At 45.5% G+C, this 22654-nt stretch overlaps 1 protein-coding gene across 4 annotated transcripts in view; it reads right to left on the reverse strand.

Moving 5' to 3' along the window:
* Positions 1-22654, reverse strand: part of NEK10 (NIMA related kinase 10) — a 109534-nt gene that overhangs the window by 45554 nt on the left and 41326 nt on the right. For all 4 annotated transcript variants that reach the window (XM_070359566.1, XM_070359565.1, XM_070359567.1 and 1 more), the window contains 3 exons: positions 18437-18567; positions 16700-16798; positions 375-459 (listed from right to left, as the gene is read on the reverse strand). In XM_070359566.1, coding sequence (XP_070215667.1) covers positions 375-459; positions 16700-16798; positions 18437-18567 — 315 coding nt within the window. The remainder of the gene's footprint in view (positions 1-374; positions 460-16699; positions 16799-18436; positions 18568-22654) is intronic.

Here is a 22654-nt window from a genome sequence, read left to right on the forward strand (position 1 = left end):
GCCCCCTAAGGAAATCCCCACTTGTCGCTGCTCACTTTGGCCGCTTGGCATCAACATGCTCCAAAGTATGGCCCAGTGTACCCTTCTCCAAGCTGCCTATGGTTTAAAATGCCGAGAGACAATGCAAACACAGACCAGAAGTCAGTCCACTGCATCCCATAGGTGACAGAGTACAAATATAGAGATATTTCTGTCCCCATTCAATCACTTCTCTCCGCATCGATTTCAATAGCAGGTAAGATACTTCCCAAATGTGGAAGCTACTGAGTAGTGAGAGAGAAAAAAAGTTACCATGCTGTGCTTCAGAAAAGAGCCCACCAGTTTTTATTTCATCTTCAAACTAGCAAAAAATATTTTTATTTTTTGCAACCAACCTGATAACACGGATCCCTCATGAGGAGTCTCAGACAAATTAACACTCTCAGAAAATGAAGAGATGGAGCGCGATCAACCCATTCTCTGAAAGAAAACAAGAGAGAACATGTTTGTTCACGTTTAAAACCAATGAACCTGACAGTTCATGAACAGCACAGCACTAGGAAGGAGAATAGAAAACAGCTCCACGCAGAGCATTCATTGGTCTCAAACAGTCTGCAGTGGGGACTGTTATTTGACACTTAACCAATTTTAATGGAAAACACTGTCATTACAAAGTTGAGGCCCCCAAATTATTTGGTTCACGGGCCCTGACTGTCCCAAGAAAGGGAAGCCCCTGATCAAAAGAAATAGCTAACAGGTTCAACTTCAAAAGGCTTGATACACTGATAACTTAGCAACCAATTAAAAGAAAGATAATATATATACACTAGAAGAAAATTATTTGTATTTTATTCTTCATCACATTTACTTACTAACGGAGTGTGGACACTAAACAACTTCTCCAGTCCAACACCACCTCCATTTCCTCCTCCGCCTGACTCCCCAGGGTGCTTTTGACCACAGTGACCACTGAAGACTCAGCTGCAGAAGAATAAGCAGCATCTACGGGAAGGCAGTACACCTCATGTGGAAACTGCAGTCACCCAGAGTAGTCTACACTGTGTCCGACAGATGGTGTGTGGCATCACTGTTTTCCCTGAGATTTCAAAATATCCCATGGCAGCCCTGGAGGTTCCAGTCAGTCCCCGGTGCGCTTCAGTGCTCCTTGTGGGAAACGTGGGGATAAAGGATTTTCTTAGATCTCAGGTCACTTTCCCCGGAAGCAGACTCCTCCAGGAATACTGGTGCTGCACACGAGTGACTGAGGACACCAGGAGACCTCCTGGAGTCGGGGTAAGGGGCAGGGGGAGGAGCCAGGGAAGGGGGAGAAGGGGAAGGGGAGTGCGGAGACCCAGCGGGCATGGGTCTCCTGTGCCAGCTGAACCTCCACTGACCCCTCGACCCCCGTGAAGGCAAGCTCTCTGGGCTTCCCTGCTCCCAAAACAGCTGTCACGGAGGGGACAGTTGGGGATGGGGGCACTGCTGTTCTCTGGGCCTGTGGGCAACATGGACGCAAAAAGCCAAAGGGTGGTGCCGGGGCCCAGCCTCTCACACAGGCGCCACTGGCCAGTCCCAGCCGGAAGCCACATCACCAACGTGTCCGGGGGCAGTGGGAGCGCAGATGTCTCAGGGGGTTCCGGCTGGAGGGAGCAGAGTGGTGGGCGCAGCACCCTGCCTGCAGGCTATGGGCAGCTCTCCGACCACTCTGGGGAGGGGGTGTTGTTTGCACACCCAGCACTCTTCCCCTCTGCTGCACCAGTTGGACTTAGGAATCAATGAATTCTACTGGAAAACTTTTTCGTCCGCTCCCACGGGGCCACCCAGGCTGCTGAGTGTGAATACTGCAAAAGACTTTTCTCATGTCACTCAGGGAGGACCCATCTGCCAAGAACGTTCAGGAACATAGCCCAGGCTGAGGCTGGGACCCAGAGCTTCCCAAGTCTCCGCGGACCGGACGGCACATCTGAAACTCAGTGCATGCCCCTCCCCACCCCCTCCACCACACAGGCCTCATCCCTCCAGGCTTTCAGCCCTGGGTGTTTCCTTGTCTCCTCTACTTCACTCACACCATTCATCCAATCCCTCAGCACATCCTGTTTGCGCCAATCTTTAAAATCTCTCCGTTCACACAAGTTTGAGGCAGGAGATAGATGGGCCTCTGGGCTGAGCAGATGGAATTTGTCAAGCAGAGTAGATTGGAGCTTTGTTTTCCCTTACAACCCAAGGACAGACTTAGAGGCAGGAAGTGAGCTCTGAGAGGGAGCAAACAGAGAAAACGACCGTATCTATCACTCCTGAGGTAAAGGAAATCTCCCTAACTCCACACCAGCAGGAAGGATCCTTGGGGGTCAGAAGAGGTGGGCATCACTCCATAATAGACGTTGTCATACTCCCATTAGCCTTTGTGCTGGAATCCATCTTGGCAAAAAGACGCATATGAAGAAGGCCCAAGGGCAGGGCAGGTGTGGGAAAAGGAACAAGATAATTGGCCAGAGGAGAACAAAGACCCAGGACAACTGCCCCATATAAATGGTTTACCTCCCTCGTCATCACAGGGGACCCTTTCTGTCTGGGTGGGTGTTCCTGCTTTGTTTCTGTCTAAATACACAATTTCTTTCTGTGCTCTCCCACTTGTGGTGGTATGTCTCTGAAAATAAACTTTGTACCCTAACTCACCTAGAGCCAGACATCCTGGAATGTGAAGTCAAGTGGGCCTTAGGAAGCATCACTACGAACAAAGCTAGTGGAGGTAATGGAATTCCAGTGGAGCTATTTCAAATCCTGAAAGACAATGCTATGAAAGTGCTGCACTCAATATGCCAGCAAATTTGGAAGACTCAGCAGTGGCCACAGGACTGGAAAAGGTTAGTTTTCGTTCCAATCCCAAAGAAAGGCAATGCCAAAGAATGCTCAAACTACCACACAATTGCATTCATTTCACACGCTAGTAAAGTAATGCTCAAAATTCTCCAAGCCAGGCTTCAGCAATACATGAACCGTGAACTTCCAGATGTTCAAGCTGGTTTTAGAAAAGGCAGAGGAACCAGAGATCAAATTGCCAACATCTGCTGGATCATGGAAAAAGCAAGAGAGTTCCAGAAAAACATCTATTTCTGTTTTATTGGCTATGCCAAAGCCTTTGACTGTGTGGATCACAATAAACTGTGGACAATCTGAAAGAGATGGGAATACCAGACCACCTGACCTGCCTCTTGAGAAACCTATATGCAGGTCAGGAAGCTACAGTTAGAACTGGACATGGAACAACAGGCTGGGTCCAAATAGGAAAAGGAGTATGTCAAGGCTATATATTGTCACCCTGCTTATTTGACTTATATGCAGAGTACATTATGAGAAACGCTGGGCTGGAAGAAGCACAAGCTGGAATCAAGATTGCCAGGAGAAATATCAATAACCTCAGATATGCAGATGACACCACCCTTATGGCAGAAAGTGAAGAGGAACTAAAAAGGCTCTTGATGAAAGTGAAAGAGGAGAGTGAGAAAGTTGGCTTAAGGCTCAACATTCGGAAAACTAAGATCATGGCATCCAGTCCCATCATTTCATGGCAAATAGATGGGGAAACAGTCTAAACAGTGACAGACTTTATTTTGGGGGCTCCAAAATCACTGCAGATGGTGATTGCAGCCATGAAATTAAAAGACACGTACTCCTTGGAAGGAAAGTTATGACCAACCTAGATAGCATAGTAAAAAGCAGAGACATTACTTTGCCAACAAAGGTCCTTCTAGTCAAGGCTATGGTTTTTCCAATGGTCATGTATGAATGTGAGAGTTGGACTATAAAGAAAACTGAGTGCTGAAGAATTGATGCTTTTGAACTGTGGTGTTGAGGAAGACTCTTGAGAGTCCCTGTCACTGCAAGGAGATCCAACCAGTCCATCCTAAAGGAGATCAGTCCTGGGTGTTCATTGGAAGGACTGATGTTGAAGCTGAAACTCCAATACTTTGGCCACCTGATGTGAAGAGCTGACTCATTGGAAAAGATCCTGATGCTGGGAAAGATTGAGGCAGGAGGAGAAGGGGATAAAAGAGGATGAGATGGTTGGATGGCATCACCAACTCGATGGACATTGGTTTGGGTGGACTTCAGGAGTTGGTGAAGGACAGGGAGGCCTGGCATGCTGCAGTTCACGGGGTCGCAGAGTCAGACACGACTGAGCGACTGAACTGAACTGAACCGAACCCGTTTTTTTGCAGTTTTTATCTCTCAAATCATTCTTACTTTCAAACAGAGGCAAGAGCCAGGTTGGCTTTGCTTCTAGTCTTAGTCCCTGGTGGAGTCGCAGCTAGGACTCCTGGCTTTTGTCCAGGATTCAGGTTCAAGGAACCAAGGGGAACTAAGATCCTGCTTCAAGACCACTCACTGTTGTCTCTCTGAGATCAGCTTCTCACTCCCTCATCCGCTATGACCCCGGCTCAAGCCTCCATCATCGTTTGCTTGAAGGGGTACACCCTGCAGCATGTGAGATCTTAGTTCCCTGACCAGGGCTTGAACCCATGCCCCCTGCAGTGGAAATGCAGAGTCTTAACCACTGGACTGCCAAGGAAGTCCCTGCATGAACTACTGCAAAGCCTCCCCACCTGCCTTCCTCGCTTCCATCTGTGTTCCAACTTCAGTCTTCGCATACCAGCCAAGGAGACCCTCCACAGACACCCTCTCTGCCCCGGCCTCCAGCATCTCTCCTCTCACTCAGGTCCCTGGCCCACAGGCTCCTTGGGACGCCTGGCCTCCCCACTGCCTCTCGGGCCTCACGGCCCCCCCCACCGCCCCCACACATGCCCTTCCAGTCACACTGGCCTCCCCGCACCTTTTTCACTGACCCTCTCACAACAGGGCTGGGCTGGGAGCCTTGCCTGTGCTCCTTTCTATGAAGCAGCTTTGGTAACGCTTTAACACTGGAACCTCCCACACAATTAGATAGATGTTCTCTGACATGATATGAGGCCAGTCATGTGTAGCTGTTCTAACTAAAGTGTATGTTGCAGTGCGGAGGCCGTCAGCACCTAGGCTCCTGAGGCGAGGAAGAGACGCTGAGAGCTGCTGAGTGCCGGACCTCCCTGCAATCACCGGAAGGTGCTCCCCGCCAGGTGACACTGCCCTCCAGATTAGTCCAATGTGACGCGAGCATTAGCAAAAACCTAAAACAAAATGTGTCTGCTATTTCTTGCCTAGCCAAGAAGAACAGAGGAAGACGAAGCTGTTTCGGACCAGAATCCACATAATTCCTCCCACCCTCTCCCACCTACCTGCACAGCTGAGTGAGTACATCCAGCAAAGTTAGGGTACTTTAAGCATCTGCCCCCTAGCTCAAGAGGAGCATTTACTTGAACTGCAGTCCTAATACAACCCTTGCCCGGCTTGTCTGACATGGATCCCTGATCTTTGTTGGGGTTGGGGGCAGGGGGTGGCAGTGGAATTCAACTTTGACTGTTTCTCGATCCGGAAATATTCAGCTCTGTCCCAAACCTGCATACCTCACACCTGAGTGCAAGAAACATACCTCCTAGAAGGCAGATCGAGCATCTGTGGAGCCACTCGCTCCTTCCATCCACTGACTCAGCTCACAGGAAGGAAGCTGGAAATATGCTTTTCCCACAGCCTTATATTTCCAAGGATGTTTGCCTGCATCTTACAAGTGAGAGTCCCCACAAGAGGCCTGGCTCTGTAGATGGAGGTTGAACACAGTGTCTCAAGAAGATTTCTGGCTGAGAATCACTCTTCCTGCCACCACCAAGGCCCCTGGCAAGAGCTGCCCGCCACAGGTGCCAGCACCTCACAGCCCTCCTTCAATCTGGGCACCATGACTGTGACACCTCTGCTACTGGAGGCAAAGTTCAGTCTCTTCTGAAAATAAAGACAGGACTCAACCCTTCTGGGCTTCCCAGGTTGTACTGGTAGTAAAGAATCCACCTGCAATGCAGGAGCTGCAAGAGAAGCAGGTTCGATCCCTGAGTTGAGAAGATCCCCTGGAGGAGGAAATGGCAACCCACTCCAGTATTCTTGCCTGGAGAATCCCACCGACAGAAGAGCCTGGCGGGCTTCAGTCCATGGGGTTGCAGGGTCGGACAAGACTGAAGCAGCTTAGCACACACACATGCAACCCCCTCCGAGGGCTGTAGCCAGACAGAATTATCCAAGGCCACAGTGGAAGCTGCACTATAGTTCATCCTAACTTCCTGCATTGGGAAAAATAATGCAAATTTGAAGTACATTTTGAATTTCAAATAATCACTTCTGGGAACCCTTGTCAGGATGTGGTTATTCTGAGACTCCTATTCGAGACAGAAAATCTTTCATCTCATAAGTAGAGGGATGGCGAGTGACTGGTTTCCCTTCCAGGTGCTGGGATCAGCTAAAGATAGCCTGCAGCCAACACTACACCCCAAAGATCTAACGGGAATAATAATCCAGTGGCAACAGCTGCTGGCAGCCTCCTGAGGTTTAATGCTGGCTGCTCTTCATTATTTAAGAGGAGAAGCCATGGGATACACTGGGAGATGACTCATATGACAAATCTGTGTATGCTCGGAATTTTTCCTGTTAAGAACGTACGACTTTCATGAGGGAAGTCCATGAGCTTTCTAATGCTTTTTCATATTAAAATCAATACGAAAAGGTTTTTTCCTGTTCCTTCTCACCTCTAAAAAAAAAAAACAAAAAGAATTCCAGAATAGCTTTTTGTCTTGTTTTCCTATTAAAGGAATGTAAATAAATGAAGAATTCTAGAAAATCTCAGGATTGAAAGTTCTGTTCCAAACAAATGGCATTTTTTTGTTCTGCAATTTAGGGACTGTGGCCTGAAGCTGTTAATATTTCTATGTGATTCTGTCCTCAGCTGTTGTCAATGTAAATAGAATTCCTTGTGTCTGGGCCCTGTGGGGCATCCTCCCGAGTACTGACCTCTGAGGAGCAGTTGTTCCCTCCATGGCTCCCAGCCCTTCACCCCGCTCAAGGACGGGGCCCGTTGGCTAGAGCTCTGCTGCCCCTGGGGAATGGCATGTTCTGTAAGGTGATATAGAGCTCTGTTCGCCAGGAGTTGGGGGACTAGGAGACACAGCGAGTCTAATGCAAGCAGAGAATTACAGAGAATAGTAATGACAGACTCCAAAGTCTTTGTTTGACTGAGGAGGGGCCAGTCCCGGGCCACCGAGTGTACAGGTAGCAGAGTTGGGGCCCTGACCCCCAGGTCAGAGCTCCCATATCCCCCTCCACCCGGGGCCTCCTACATGACATGGATGACAGAAAGGGGCTCTTCGATGCATCTCCTGTTGGGGCAGGCGTGTATAATGGCGAGGGGTCTCCTGAGGTAGCTCTGAGAACCTTGTCTGTCAGCAAAGACAGTGTTTCCCCGGAGGACGTGTCCCATTATAGCAGCCGCAGGGCAGCAGATTCATGCACGACCAGGCAAATATGTGTCCCCTCCGGTGACTGAGCTTCTGCCACTGCACTCGCAGGACTGTTCGCACGTGGCGGCGGACCAGCCCCCACGCCTCTGTCATGACCGCCTGCCACTTCCATTTCGGGATCAGATGCCACTTTCTGCTATCCATGCAAACAGAGGAGGAGAAACAGTGCCACCAGAGACGAAGCATTTGAAAAGAGAAAGGGTGGTCAGGGTCTCATCCTCCTGCTCTGCTGAAGAAACCCGGGTGTGACTTGAGAGCTGCAGGTAAACGCCAGCCATGACGCTGTGGGCAGGGAGCACGGAGGGTCTGTGGCCAGGGCAACTCCACCCAGGGCTGACGCCAACGCCAGAGCTTAAACCTCAGCCGCCTCTCACCCAGAAGCGGCGGCGTCTTCAGAGGGGCCACTATGAGATCGCCCTTCTCATCCACACAAAACAAACACCACCAAAAACTGCCATATTTGTCTCAAAATTTTACTGTGGAGACACTGAGACCTGTTTCAAAATAAATATTATGTCAAATCCCTATGATAGATTCTTTTTTTTTTTCTTTTGGATAGTTGTAAAAGTAAAATTCACATCAAAATAGAGATGTAAAAACTTAAATAAAACATGTGAAGACACGAATTATAAGTGAGTACTCAGGGAATTTTTACTGACTTGTCCCACTATTCTTAATGGGCTGTGTCATCCACTAAATCTGGCCCAGAAGAGACACCCAGTCAGAGGTCTATCTGATAGGTCATGTTGGTCCTGAAAGCCAGATTTTGAATAGAAACGACTGTCCTAGCTGTTTATTCTGCATGACTGGTGAAAGTTCAGAGATTGAATGCTTTCAGATAGTTACTCTCATCACCTACCAGGATCCAGACGCTGTCACACGCCCAGGACTGCAGCCTGCCACAACTATGCCCTAGTGTTCATAGAGGTTACCATCAAGAGAAAGAAGACCAATAACCCACACACAAACAAAACTGCACATCAGGTGGTGACCAGGGAAAAACAACAACGCTAACGGTTTAGGGAGTCCTGGGAATGCGCGTTTAGGAGAGTCAGAGAAATGTTTTCAGATACGAGTAGCATCTGAGTGAACTCAGGAATGAGTCGAGGTCTGAACAGCCAAAGACTGAAGTGTGTATGCACTGGTTTGTGCAGGGAAACCCTTGAAGGCTGGAGCAAGAAGAGCAAAGACAGAGTCATGGGAGCTGATGTTATAGAGACGGCAAGAGCCAGTTCTGCAGATCTTTGTAGAATAGCAACAGGGATTTTGGACTTTTTACTCCAGAAAGTCACAGGCAGCCTTTAAGCACAGGACTCACATCATGTGACAGAGATTCTGAATAGATCCTTCGGGATGTGCTGTTAAGAACACTACAGGGAGTCACGGTCAGAGCCAGGAGCCCAGTCAGCCAGGAGCATGGTCAGCGCAAGAGACTGTGCAGCGGACGGGTCAACACGTGGGAGAGACTAGAGTTGAGAGGAAGGCAAGGTGAATAAGAGAAATCAGAAGTCCTATTTTAGGCATGGTGATGCTGAGATGCCCAAAGAAGTCCACCAATCAACACGTGAAGGAAAAGACTATAGCAGGAGAGAGGTTTCCATCTCTCAGAGAAAAGCTGACAGAGAAAGTCAGGAATGGTGACTTTCCTAAGTGGGGGGTGTCCTCGGGACGGATTGATTTTGGCCATGTAAAGGGGGATCCAGAATGTGCTTTAGCTTACTCCCTGGTTCTCAGAAGCTCAGGCACTGATGGGAAACTGTCAATTATTGATTTGGTCAAGTTTAAAACTGGCTCTGGTGCTTATGTGTGGACAAACAAGAAGTGGTCCTCTCCTGACAAGTTGGGATGATTTTAATTCTCTGCCTGTTAGCCATTTGAGTGAATGAGTTTCCTAGGAAGCAGTAGTAAACAGTAAAAAAAAAAAAAAAGAACTGGATGACTGTGTGTGTGTGTGTGTGTGTGTGTGTGTGCATGCGTGTGTGTACATACATATAGTGTGCATATATAAACAACTTAAGCTTGGGGTAAACTAAATAACATTTTAGGAGAAATTAACATGAAATTCTAGTGGCAGAAAGCAAAGAGAAACTGAAGAGCTTCTTGACGAAGGTGAAAGGGGAGAATGAAAAAGCTGGTTTCTTCAAACTCAATGTTCAAAAAGACTAAGATCATGACATCTGGTCCCATCACTTCATGGCAAATTCTATTTGTGAGGAAAGTGGAAGCAGTGACAGATTTTATTTTCTTGGGCTCCAAAAGCATTGCAGATGGTGACTGAAACCATGAAATTAAAAGACGCTTGCTCCTTGGAAGAAAAGCTATGACAAACCTAGACAGTGTACTAAAAAGAGACATCACTTTGGTGACAAAGGTCCATATAGTCAAAGCTATGGTTTTTTCCAGTAGTCATGTACAGATGTGAGAGTTGGACCATAAATAAGGCTGAGTACTGAAGAAATGATGTTTTTGAATTGTGGTGCTGCAGAAGATTCTTGAGAGCCCCTTGGACTTCAAGGAGATCCAACCAGTCAATCCTAAAGGAAATTAACCCTGAATATTCATTAGAATAACTGCTGCTGAAGCTCCAATACTTTGGCTACCTGATGCGAAGATCTGACTCGTTGAAAAAGACCCTGATGCTGGGAAGATTGAAGACAAAAGGAGAAAAAGGCAGCAGAGGATGAAATGGTTAGATAGTATCAGTGACTCAATGGACATGAATTTGAGCCAACTCCAGGAAATAGTGAAGGCCAGGGAAGACTGGTATGCTGTAGTCCATGGGGTCACAAAGAGTTGGACACAACTTAGCGACTGAACGACAATAACATGTAAGAACTACATATTTGCTCCAGGTTAGGAATCATTAATCATCATGCTGAATATAAAGCTCCAATACTTTGGCCACCTGATGTCAAGAGCCAACTCACTAGAAAAGACCTTGATGCTGGGAAAGATTGAGGGCAGGAGGAGAAGGGCATGGCAGAGGATGAGATGTTGGATGGCATCACTGACTCAATGGACATGAGTTTGAGCAAACTCCAGGAGATGGTGAAGGACAGGGAAGCCTAGTATGCTGGAGTCCATGGGGGTCACAGTCAGACATGACTTAGTGACTGAACAACAATAATCTGTCACATAAATGGAATAAACAAGCATATAGTGTTTTTACAAGATTACAAGGAAATATAATATGAGTTAACGTAGCTTTTTCTGGGACTTCCCTGGTGGTCCAGTGACTAAGACTCTGGGTTCCCAATGCCGGGAGCTGGTCAGGGAGGTATCCCACATGCCTCAGCTAAAGCTCCCATAAGCTGCAGCAAGGCCAAGGATCCTGAGTGCTGCAACCAAGACCCGACACAGCCACATAAATAAACACATAGTGTAAGAAAAGAGTTAATGTAGCAACTTCTAGGGTGGTATAAAGGGTAAATTTTCATTTTTTATAGCTTTCTGTGTTTTTCAAATTTTTATAGTAATCAAAAAAATTTAATGCAAAGAAATTCCACTTCATGAAGACTCTCAGTCTGCACACTCTCCAATAAAACCAGCATCAATGGCTTGAGTTGGCAATAAAAGACCCAAGCTCTGTTCCTGAAGAGCTCAGCTCGGCACGTAGCAGGAGGAGCATGGGCGCAGGGTCCTTTGAGGAGCTGGAACAGCCAGAAAGGCAAAGAGGTGGGGGTGGCAGGCTTCAGACAAAGATGAGCAGGGGCTGAGGCTCAGAGGCAAGACAGAGAGAGAATAACTTTCCAAGAAACAATAAAGGGTTCAGTCTCACCGTGGTGAGCCCAAAGGATGTGCTGGGCAGGAGCGAGAGACAAGGCAAAGGAGGAAGACGACCTCAGAGGAAACTGTGAACCAGAAAGAAACTGGAGTTTTACCTGGACTACCAGGAGATTGTTTTTTTAGGTATCTAAAGACCCAAACCTAACATGTTGGGGACCTTAATGAGCCTTTCTCTCTGTCCAATTTCTGGGACTGACATGAAGACCTCTCTAGAGAGGTCTGAGCTCTCTGCACACTTTACCAAAGTGACCAGGGTTCTCTTTTCCTGGGGGAGAAGAAGTCTTCAGAGGCTCCTACTGGCCTCTCTACTACCTGATGAGATAAAATCACAGAAAAAGCCACTCTTGGAACTTCCCTGGTAGCCCAGTGGTTGACTTGAACTTGTGGTGCAGGGGGTATGGGTTTGATCCCTGGTCAGGGAAATAAGATCCCACATGCCATAAAGCCAAAAAAATTCTTTTTAAAATGAAAAAGCATCTCTCCATCACCTTGGTCTATTTTAAGAACTTAATCAAGACTCTGATGAGACTGCTGTTTCTTCCGACCCTTTGGTCCCCGTAATAACTCTAGAGAGCTGAAGCTGAAGATTAGGCAAAGCTCCAAAGAAGATGCACTTGCCTTGTGGCCTCGATTCTAGTGTGGATGTGGACAACAGAGGGGTAAGCGGCAAACAAGTAACTCCATAGGTCTCCTGGGCTAGAGGTCCCTGGGAAGGTCACAGAACACTTTCAGCATTTTTAATTGGATTGTGATGGTTTGGACCAGATATCTTTCCCTAATTCAAGCAGTCCTTGAGCTCTTGAGCAGTTCTTGTAGAAAGTGCAAACAGCTTCCTAATCCGGACTTCCTAGATGCATTTCCAAAATACTTCAAATTTGTAGCATGTATTTCAGGAAATGTGATGTAAAATAAGGATGCCAACTTATTCTTATCAGAAAAGTGACTGCACTTATGGACAAAAAAAAAAGCATGCTTAATTAGATCAGGTGGTTCTCTTTTAACTGAACTTAAAGAACCTGGAACACACTCACTTCTATAAAAGTTACAGGTGGAAAAAAAAGTTACAGGTGGGAGAAGAGGAGATATCCTGGCAATTACTAGGATGCTGCTGCTACTGCTAAGTCGCTTCAGTCATGTCCGACTCTGTGCGACCCCGTAGACAGCAGCCCACCAGGCCCTGGGATTCTCCAGGCAAGAACACTGGAGTGGGTTGCCATTTCCTTCTCCAGTGCATGAAAGTGAAAGGTGAAAGTGAAGTCACTCAGTGGTGTCCATCTCCTAGCGACCCCATGGACTGCAGCCCACCAGTCCCCTCCGTCCATGGGATTTTCCAGGCAAGAGTACTGGAGTGGGGTGCCATTGCCTTCTCCAATTACTAGGATAGTCATACCTAAAAGAGAACCCACTTTATTTTTCTTTTTTTTTTGATTGTGACATGTGGATTGTGAGATCTCAGGTCAGTTCCTTGACCATGCCTTGAACCTGGGCCACCTTAGTGAAAGCCCAGGATCCTAACCACTAGGCAACAAGGGAATTCCCGAGAACCTACTTTAAAATAACCCCAATTTTCATATTACAGAGAAGGGGACACGGTGTAATTAAAATATTATTGAGGTGACTAAAAAAGTTTGTTCAGGTTTTTCTGTAAGATCTTATCAAAAACTTGAAAGAAGTTTTGTTAAACCCAATAGTTTAACAAATAAATCATGAAACTTAGATATATTTTACTTTACATTTAACAAAATTTAATGTATAATGCAACTCTGACCTGAAAACTATATAATGGGTTCACCTGACACTTCTTGGCATATATTTTCTGACAAAGTCATATAACATGATCCAATTTCCTTGAATTTACTTTTTATTTCTGCAGCATAAAACAGGTTCATTTTTGTAAATATATTAGAAAGATCCATCCATGTCTCCTAATGGCTTCTCCTAATCTTTGCTATTCAAAACATGCTTTTCTGAATTTCAGCCTGTCACCTTCCTTGTTAATACTCTCTTCTACAATCATCAGGTGGTCTGATTCTGCCAGGGCCTCACTGATCAGGTCCTACCAGTTCAGCACCATCACTTGCAATAACTGCATGAAATTCTACATCTTCATCCAGTTTCACAAGTTAGGTTATGTCTTATACTCTTGCCTGGAGAGTCCCATGGACGGAGGAGCCCGGTGGGCTGCAGTACATGGGGTCGCTAAGAGTCGGACACGACTGAGCAACTTCACTTTCACCTTTCACTTTCATGCACTGGAGAAGGAAATGGCAACCCACTCCAGTGTTCTTGCCTGGAGAATCCCAGGGACGGGGGAGCCTGGTGGGCTGCCGTCTATGGGGTCGCGCAGAGTCGGACACGACTGAAGCGACTTAGCAGCAGCAGCAGCAGCATAGAATATTCCCATCCTCTGGCAATCAGCAGGGAATAGACCAACAGAGGTGCCTCAGAGGAGCAGTTACACAGCAAAGATCCTGGAGTAGAGGTTGACTTTATAAGCGGTCAGTTAATTTTTAATCCATGCACGGATTAACAGTTAATCCATCTTTTGCCCAACCCTACTTAGACTAGAACTGGATGTAACAATCTGTCAGCAGTGAGAGGATGACACGAAAGGATACTCTTGATGTTCAACATTCCTAAATTCCTTCTCCTCCCATGAGAGCAAAGACATCTATAATCATCTTTTTCTGGTTTAAATGTGCCAGTGTTGTAACAGTTTCTACTTCCCTACACAATCTCATAACTCTGTGCTTTCTTGCACAGGCAAATAAGATGAAAAAGAGGTGGATGCATTTTCAAACAGCAGACTCTACTGAGGACAAATGATCTCAGGGTAGAAGGAAAAGTGGGAAGATGAAAATCCATTTATATCCCCTGCCACACATCAAGATTTATTGCCATGTACAACCCAGAGTGACCTCAGGTTCAGAGACATTTTCGCTTGCCCTTTGAGGTCTACTGTGAGGTGGTTGCCTCATCTGACTCTGGAGTAACAACTCTTGTCTCATTTCAGATGCTGCTTGGCAATGTTATTTCTGAGAACAAAGGGGAAATTACAAGTCAATCTTAGGAAAACAACCCAGGAAACAGGGTATCCAGAAGTGTGGTTTAGAGGTGAATGTTGTTGAGGAAAATGAAATAGAAGAGGAACAAACAAAAAAAATTTCCAATGGGTATAAGTAGGTGAGACTAAATTCCCAGTCAGCCGTATTCTCAGGGTGAACTTGAGCAGCACAGCATCTGAAACATGCCCAGTCTTACATATAGCCAGAGTTGGACCAAAGGCCGAAGTCCACACCCCTGCAACTTCATCCACCCTATGTTTGTCGTAATATACTTCACTTTTTGTCACAGTTTCTTTGTACTGAGATGTGGGTAACTAGCTGACCGGAGTGAGTCCCTAGGAAGAAAGAGACCGTGTGTCCTAGTCATCTCTGTACTTTCACCCTCTCTGACATGTACATGGTGAGGCTCAATAATTTGTTTCTTGAACTGAATCCAAGCCTTTCAGTCAACATCAAATCTGATGTTTGCAAAGAAAAGGGATAGGAAACCATACCAGTAAAGGTCCTGAGATGTATTTCTACTAGACTAAAGTTAGAGGGAAAAGAAAAAACAGGTAGTTCTGGCCAAACAAACAAGGTTATATGGGGTAAGAAACAATGAAAGACCTTTATACTTAATCCATCTTTTACCCAACCCTGCTCTTAGAATAGAACTGGAGGTAACAATCTGTCAGCAGTGAGAGGATGACAGGAAAGGATGCTCTTGATGTTCAACATTCCTAAATTCCTTCTCCTCCCAGGAGAGCAAAGACATCTATAATCATCTCTCCCAGGTTTAAAGATTTCCAGGAACTGATTGTGTTGCAAGTCAATAATTCCGTCCAGTGTAAGATGCCTCGATAATCACTAAGAATTTGAAAATGTCCTCACAGGAGATCTCTTGACCTCAGAACTGTTAAGATCTCTTTCAGCTGCTGGAGGCCAGCCCTCACCTGCCTATCTTTCCTGATGATTCCTGTACCTGGTGTCTGCAGGGCAGAGAGATAGTAAGATCTCTACACTCAATACAGGAAAATTTATGCCTTCCCCAAAGTACCAACCCAACAAATGACCTATTGGACATCCCCTGAGGAGTCTATGATTACCATCTTCAAAACAAATTAAAGAACTTCAATTTTCCAATAATACCATTTCAAGCATAATTACTATGCTACTAACATTGCTCTTACTCTGTTCAAGCACAAGAGCAGATAGTCCAGGACAACCTCAGGTCCTCTGCCATGGTCATTAATCTTTCAACAATCTTTTGAGGATATTGACAATATTGACTGTAACCCAATCACATAACCTTGGTAAAGATTCTAGGCGTCTTGTGTCATCTGAGCCAGTCTTCTGATCTTCTGATCTTCTGCTTAAACCACATACGAAGCCATGGCACATGCAATCCCAACCCTAGATTGTTTTAAATTAAACCAATTTATTTGGCAGTCACTGTCAGTACTTAAGTTTTCAATACTAAATAACCCCTCCAAAAGACCAAATCCTCAGACTACCACTTACACTCTGTTTAGGGATGCTGTTCTACTGCACTGGACCAAGTCAGTCTTATTTCAGTCAGTCATTAAATTTTCAGTAATCTTTCTATTTTCCAGAATAAGAGCAATCTTTCCCATCTCACTGGGACAGAATTCAGATATCTCAATCAAGTTCCAGAGTGATGGGGAAGATCCAAGGTTCTTCCTGGGCTTTTCCGCTAGTGCCTGGGGGGAGAAAGTCTGGCCTCTCAGGAAGAGTAGAAGGCCGGCCCAGCCACGAAGGGTGCTGGGAGTCTCCTTCCAGCCTGACAGCAGCACAGCTCCCACTGCAAGTGGCCCAGGACCAAGAGAAAGGTCACTCCTGACTACAATCCGGCACCAGGCAACGGCTCACTGAAAACCCCTGGTATTTTCAGGAGGGAATCTGGAGGGCCGGCCAGCTAGCCCTTCCCTGCAGCCCACAGTGCACCAGTGTTAAGACAAAGGAGATCAGAGGAAAGAACATTTGACTTTGTCCTGAAAAGAAATATCGTCCCCAGGCTGTAACTGGTTATCTCACTCTATCCTTTCCCTGAGGTCCAGGCTGCAGCAGCCCAGTTAATCAGTGCTTGGATTGACTGCAAATCCGGACTTTGAGGATGCTGGCCATGGTGTTACCCGATGTCTCTGTGATAAACGCCTCCTGAATATCCAAACTCAAGACAAGGAAAACAGCGTGACTTGGGTGTGTTCCCATTCTGGCTTGTCTATCATAAAATTCAGCTAAATTCAGGCCTAACCAGAGTAATTTTAATGAGATCATCTGCAGTGATGATTCATTCAGCTCCTTTGAAATGGTCTTTGCTCTGTTTCATCCTTTGAGCATGTTACATTCATAAACCGCTTCAAACTGGATGCTAGAAACAAGATACATAATACATGCCATTCTTGGGTAAATGTCTTTTTCTTTCTGGGACAGTCTTACCTGCATATGAGTCTATTTTTCACCAAAGCTGTAAATATCTCCTGAAATAGTTTATGCTGGGGATGTTTGCTGAAATTTCTCTCATTCTTGTAGTTTATACTAAGATGAAACAAACAGAAAAGCATTTTGTAATAAAAATTATTTAGACTGCCTCAAAATTACCAATGCAGAGGAAGATCACCTATATGCATGCAAATGTTGAAGGATTCTTGAAATCCAGTGTATTGCCAAAGCAAGTATCAGCTGTTGAAATAGAAGGTGGAAATTAAATTATAGAGTTAATAATAAAGATTAGAGTCAAGCATATATATTTCATTTTATTACATTATATTATTCCCTATAAACACTTAATAGTTAAAATTTGTGAGAGGGAAGAAAAGGCCACGTGGAGAGAAAGAGCATTAGAGTACGTGATCTAGACAGCGTGCAACAGGCAGACAAGGCCCCCTCCCTTCACCTCACTCCCTGCCACGGCTGTGGCCACTATAGCTGTTAACACCACTGGACACCATACATATCTCCTTGTGGTCAACAGCCCTTCAACTGTGAGAGCTTTTGTGGTTGTGGATTGTGTGTGTGTGGCAGGGGGTGGCGGGGGGCGGGGTGTGAATACAACAAAGCGGTGAGATAGTCTAACTTCAGTTTTTTCTCTCCTGATATTACAGCCAAAAGAAAGGTTAAAAATATCTCAAAGCCATACCCTTTAAAAGGATCACATTGCTATGGAATATATAATATGATATTTCGTGTACATTCAAATAGACTAATTTTTAGAACTAGGCTAAATACACTGGAGTTCCATAAATACACCACCTCAGAGGCAGGTTTTGTAGCCTTATTATTGCCATTTGTACGGCTCCACCCTCATGCGATGTCAGAGGTCATGGGACTGACTGTGCCCCCTAATCTAGTTCCATAGTAGAGGGGGGCTGTCATAGTTCTTAGTACACAGAATGGGCAGACTGAATATGTAACAATTTTTTAAAGACTTCTGCATTTCTCACTAAACATGTATTTTAAAAATATTAACTCATGTAACATCATGTGATGTTTGTGGACTATTAAATTCACTGTCAGAAAATAACAGAGAAAGAAGACTTAGGCCAAAAAAATAAATGTTCATTCTAGAATATTTATATTGGTATTTCATGTCATTCATTATTTACATGGTACTTAGTGTCAAATGACCTTACCACAGGGAGAGCTGGAGAGAACCAGCTCCCTGAACAGGGGTGGCCTATGACAGCATACAGCTGCTAAGAGGTCTCCATGGCAACAGGAGAGCAAACCGTGGGCTGGCACTTTCAACGTGAAAGGTGAGCAATATTTCAACTGAAAGCCTGAGCACTTTGACAACCACGTCCTCAGCCATCATGATTGCTCACAGCGAGGGCTTTCATGCCTCCTCATAGCAGGTGAGATATGCACCCCCCAAAAGCTAAAGACAAAGCTCACTATCAGCCTCGCCAGGTCAACCTGATGGAGCAAACGCCAAATGTATGTCAGCCAGGTGTCCCGAAGCTCCCAGGTCACTTCCATCTGCAGGCAGACAGTCTGTTGCTCACACAGCACTTCCGGGAGTGGGCTAAGTGCTAACTACAATTATTAAGTTCAGACTCCCCATGGTAAATTTTAACATGGACTTCCCATTTTAGCCCCTGTGACAAACTTAAATAAGTCTTTGGGCTAATTAGCAGCCCAGGCTGCTGAAGGCAAGAAACATGCTGGATTTCTTACCTAAAATTTTCGAGTTCAACAGCTTCTGTGGACTCATGCCACCGACCTCGAGCTCTGTGCCCACCTGTCCTGACGGCAGGCTCAGACTTCATTATGCTGTTCTGGACGCTATCGAAGTTAATGGCTGGAAGCTATAGAAAAAGAAGCACAAAGGACTTGAGGGAGGACAATTCAGCTTAGGATAAAGAAGTCATACAAAAACAGAGGGGTGGGTGAAGGAAACGGGTGTGCCCCAAGCCAACAATTAACATGAGAACTGTGTCAGATGTCTGGATTTCCCAAGATTTAGACACCCTCGACTTCTCTCTGCTCATCTACTCTCTCTGCCTTATGCTGCATATCTTACAGTTTTTACGTTTTCAGTTTCCCTTGATTACACTGTCAGCTCAACACAGCAGGAGCTTGCCCATGCTGTTCAGTGTTGTATCCCCAGCAGTTCCCACTGTGCTGGGGATCCAGACCCAGGGAGGCCTGGGTACTGGGGGCTTTTGCAGCTTCTTGGGTGATTCCAGTGTGCAGTCAGAGCAGAGAATTGGCAGATCCAGCTAGAAACTCTGGTCTAGATGACTGAGAATGAGTCATCTTCACTCATCCTTCATATTTACCAATCATGCATATTGAATGCCAACTCTTAGAGCTATGAAGGCAAAGAGATTCTATCCCTTTTAATCAGTCTGAACATCCTGATTCCTCAATCATGTTTATAAAAGTCATGAAAATATATTACAGAATTAACCATAAGGAAAGGAAAAATTTGCTTACATTAAAACAATTTGACTATGCCCCTATTTATAATTTTAACAGTAATTATTTACATAGTAAATTGTGATATTATCAGTATTCAAGTTGCCTCTCTTACCTGTAATTGGGATAACCCTGAGGACTACTTCTTGTACCACAATAAAACTGAGCAAGGTGCAAATACTCTGTTTTTTCCAAAGTACAAATAAGGAATGTTCTATAATTAGCTAAGTTACTACAGATGAGGTAAGAAAAGCGTAATATAACAAAACAAACTTTTATTTTCCATAATCATTCTGTTCCACACAATCATCAAATAATGCTACAATATGCTGTGCTTATTACCTTATTTCATCAAAGCATTTGATAGAAACCTGCATAAAGATGCCATTTCTTCATCTAACAAGAACATGCCAGACTGCCCACAAGGCAGTCAACTAACAGAAATACATTCTAATAGGGTCATTGTTTAATGGCTAGCAAAATCCCCCAAACCCTTCTTCATCATATGCCAGCCATAGCTGAATTCTCAAAAGATTAATAATAAATCTTATATCCTGTAAAATCACATGTCTAAGTGAATTCAGTTAGCCAACCAATCCACAACCCCCACAAGACAACAGGCCACAGCCCCTTGAGGTACAATGCTTAGTGGTTAAGAGAATGAACTCCAGATCAGATCCCCTTGCTTGAAAACTACTCTTAGATAGCTGTGCAATCTTGAAAGTTACTGAGTCTCACTGTGCATTGGTTTCCACATCATCACAATGGAGATAATAATTGTATGCAGCTCAGAGTTATCGGAAAACTAAATGACTTAGGATTTATAAAGCATTTGCTATTTGCCAGGCATAGTTCTCAGTGCTTTATACTCTTTTAATCCTCAAAATTGTTCCCATTGCACAGATGCATTTGCTAATAAATGAGATTTGTCCTTCCAAATAAGATGATGAGATGTGATAACCCAAATGATGCTAGGCATGAGATCACAACCATGAGCAGACTGTCCTGTGTTACTCAGAACATGGAATGATGCAGCAGACAAGAAGTAGGCTTTCCAGGTCCAAGAGCTCTCAAAACCCCTTGTCATCAGCCCAACCACCAGAACACTGCTGCAAGAGCCAGCACAGAGAGAACATCCCAGTGTACTTCAGAGAGAGGGCGGGTGGGAAGCAGAGGCAGCTTGCAGCCATTCCCTTTGGCAGCAGAGCAGGTGCTGGGAATCCACCCATGGACACGCAGTGGATGAGACGGACTTGTCATCTATAGCTTGCAAAGACCAGGAACTTAAGAGAATCTTGAAGCAACCAGCCTTATTCAAATAAAAGTATAAGTCTGAAACCCAGTTCAAAGCTTAGAGCCTTTTCTCTTGGGCTCCCAATTCCTTAGGCTGTCTGCGAATCTTCTATCTACCACATAAATAGGTCCACAACCTGGAGCAGCCACAGTCAGGGTATCCAGAGTGGCAGGGCCACTTACAGACTTCTGTCATGTTAAGCCATTCATTCTGTTAAGATGTACTACAATCTGACAGGTTATTTTGGGCAACCCAGAATCTGAATTTCCAGCATCATAAATTTAGCATAACACAAATTCATAGAGATAATTTCAATGTGTGTCCCTTCCTGCAATGAAGGACTTCTGGCTCTCAGATTTTAAAACTTCCTCAAAAGGCGTAAGATTCAGCCACTCATCGTCATCGTCACCATCATCACCATCACAACTGTCACCACCACCACCATCCCCACCACCATCATCATCCGCACCACCTTCATCATCATGATCACCACCCTCAGGAGCATCATCTCCATCATCACCACCACAATCACCATTGTCACCATCATTATCATCAACACGATCATCATTACCATCACCACAGATAACACTGATGTGGTAATTACCACATGCCAGGTACTATTCGAAGTGTTTTGCAGGTTGAAACCCATTTAATCCTTATAATGACCCTATGAGGTAAATACCATTTTATGATGAGAAGACTGGGTCACAGAAAGCTGACTGACTTAGGGCCCAGAGCTCACAGGGGCAGAACTGAGATTTAGATCCAGGCAACCTCCTCCCTCTCCAACACTCAGTCCTCCAGCATGTACTGGTGTATTGTCAATGATGAGAAACACTGTTTTGAGTCAGCCCATTTGCTTTTCAGAGTCCTACCCTTGCCCAAGATTTCCTTCATGTTGAGAGAGAAATCTGTCCCCCTGTGTTCTTTCCCTGGCTTTCAGCCCAGCATCATCTCCTTTTACAATATTTGATTTGATTTGACAATAAGTCCACATAAAATAGGGCTTCCCAGGTGGCACAGTCCCCTGGAGAAGGAAATGACAGCCCACTCCAGTATTCTTGCCTGGGAAATCCCATGGACAGGGGAACTTGGTAGGCTACAGTCCATGAGGTCACAAGAGTCAGACACAACTGAGTGACTAAACCTACCTACCTAGGTGGCACAGTGATAAACAATCTGCCTGCTAATGCAGAAGACACAAGAAATACAGGTTTGATCCCTGGGTTGGCAAGATCTCCTAGAGTGGGAAATGGTAACCCACTCCAGTATTCTTGCCTGGAAAATTCCATGGACAGAGGAGTCTGGCAGGCTACAGTCCATGGGGTTACAAAGAGTCAGACACAATTGAGTGAGCACACACACACACACCACATAAAATAAACAAACCAAAAATATAGGGTGAACTAAAACAACTCCCCAAGTTGCAGGTGCATTAAACAGGTCACTCATCCCAGAAAGCAGAGCAGCAGGTGAGCACTCCCACCCGGGCACATCCTGCAGCTGCATTGCTGATCACCATTCAGACTCAGCACACACAGCCTCCCAGAGAGCACCTGCCCCAGTCTCCCTGCTGGAGCCGGTCACTGCCTCCCTTGGGGCATTACTGGCCAGCCTTTCTTACAGCACTCATCACAACCTCATATGATGTCTAGGCAGCACATTAACCTTTGCCCCTGAGTTTGGCCACCCTGAGGACAGCATCATCTCCATCTGTCTTTGTGTTCTAAGCACCTTCTGCAGGTCATGACACACAGTAGATATTTTCATGGGAAGTTGTGGAGTGAACACTCACTTCATCCAGTCTCTTTGCTCAACTTATTCATCTCCGGACAAGTCCATTCACTCAGCACTGGTGTTGCAGATACACCACTTGCAGACACAGCCGGTGCACAGTGAGCAGGACGGTCCTGGCCTCTCCCTCCTCAAAAAGTTTATAGTCCAGTGGGGGCAGGGGCACTAAAAGGTGCAGCAAAATGAGTGAACAGAGGTTTGTTGTGGTAGAACGTAAAGGAGAGATAGGGTGGGTCACGGAACAGGATTCCAGGCAGATTATTACACAGGCTGGAGGCCAGAGAAAAAACACAAGGATCCAGAAAGTGGCAGGAGCCTGTGCAGCTTGAACAGCATGAGTAGAAGAAGAGAGACCCAAGAGTAAAGCAAAAGACCTTTCTAAAAAT

The sequence above is a fragment of the Bos mutus genome, chromosome 22 (assembly GCF_027580195.1).
Source record: "Bos mutus isolate GX-2022 chromosome 22, NWIPB_WYAK_1.1, whole genome shotgun sequence".
NCBI classification, from domain to species: Eukaryota; Metazoa; Chordata; class Mammalia; order Artiodactyla; family Bovidae; genus Bos; species Bos mutus.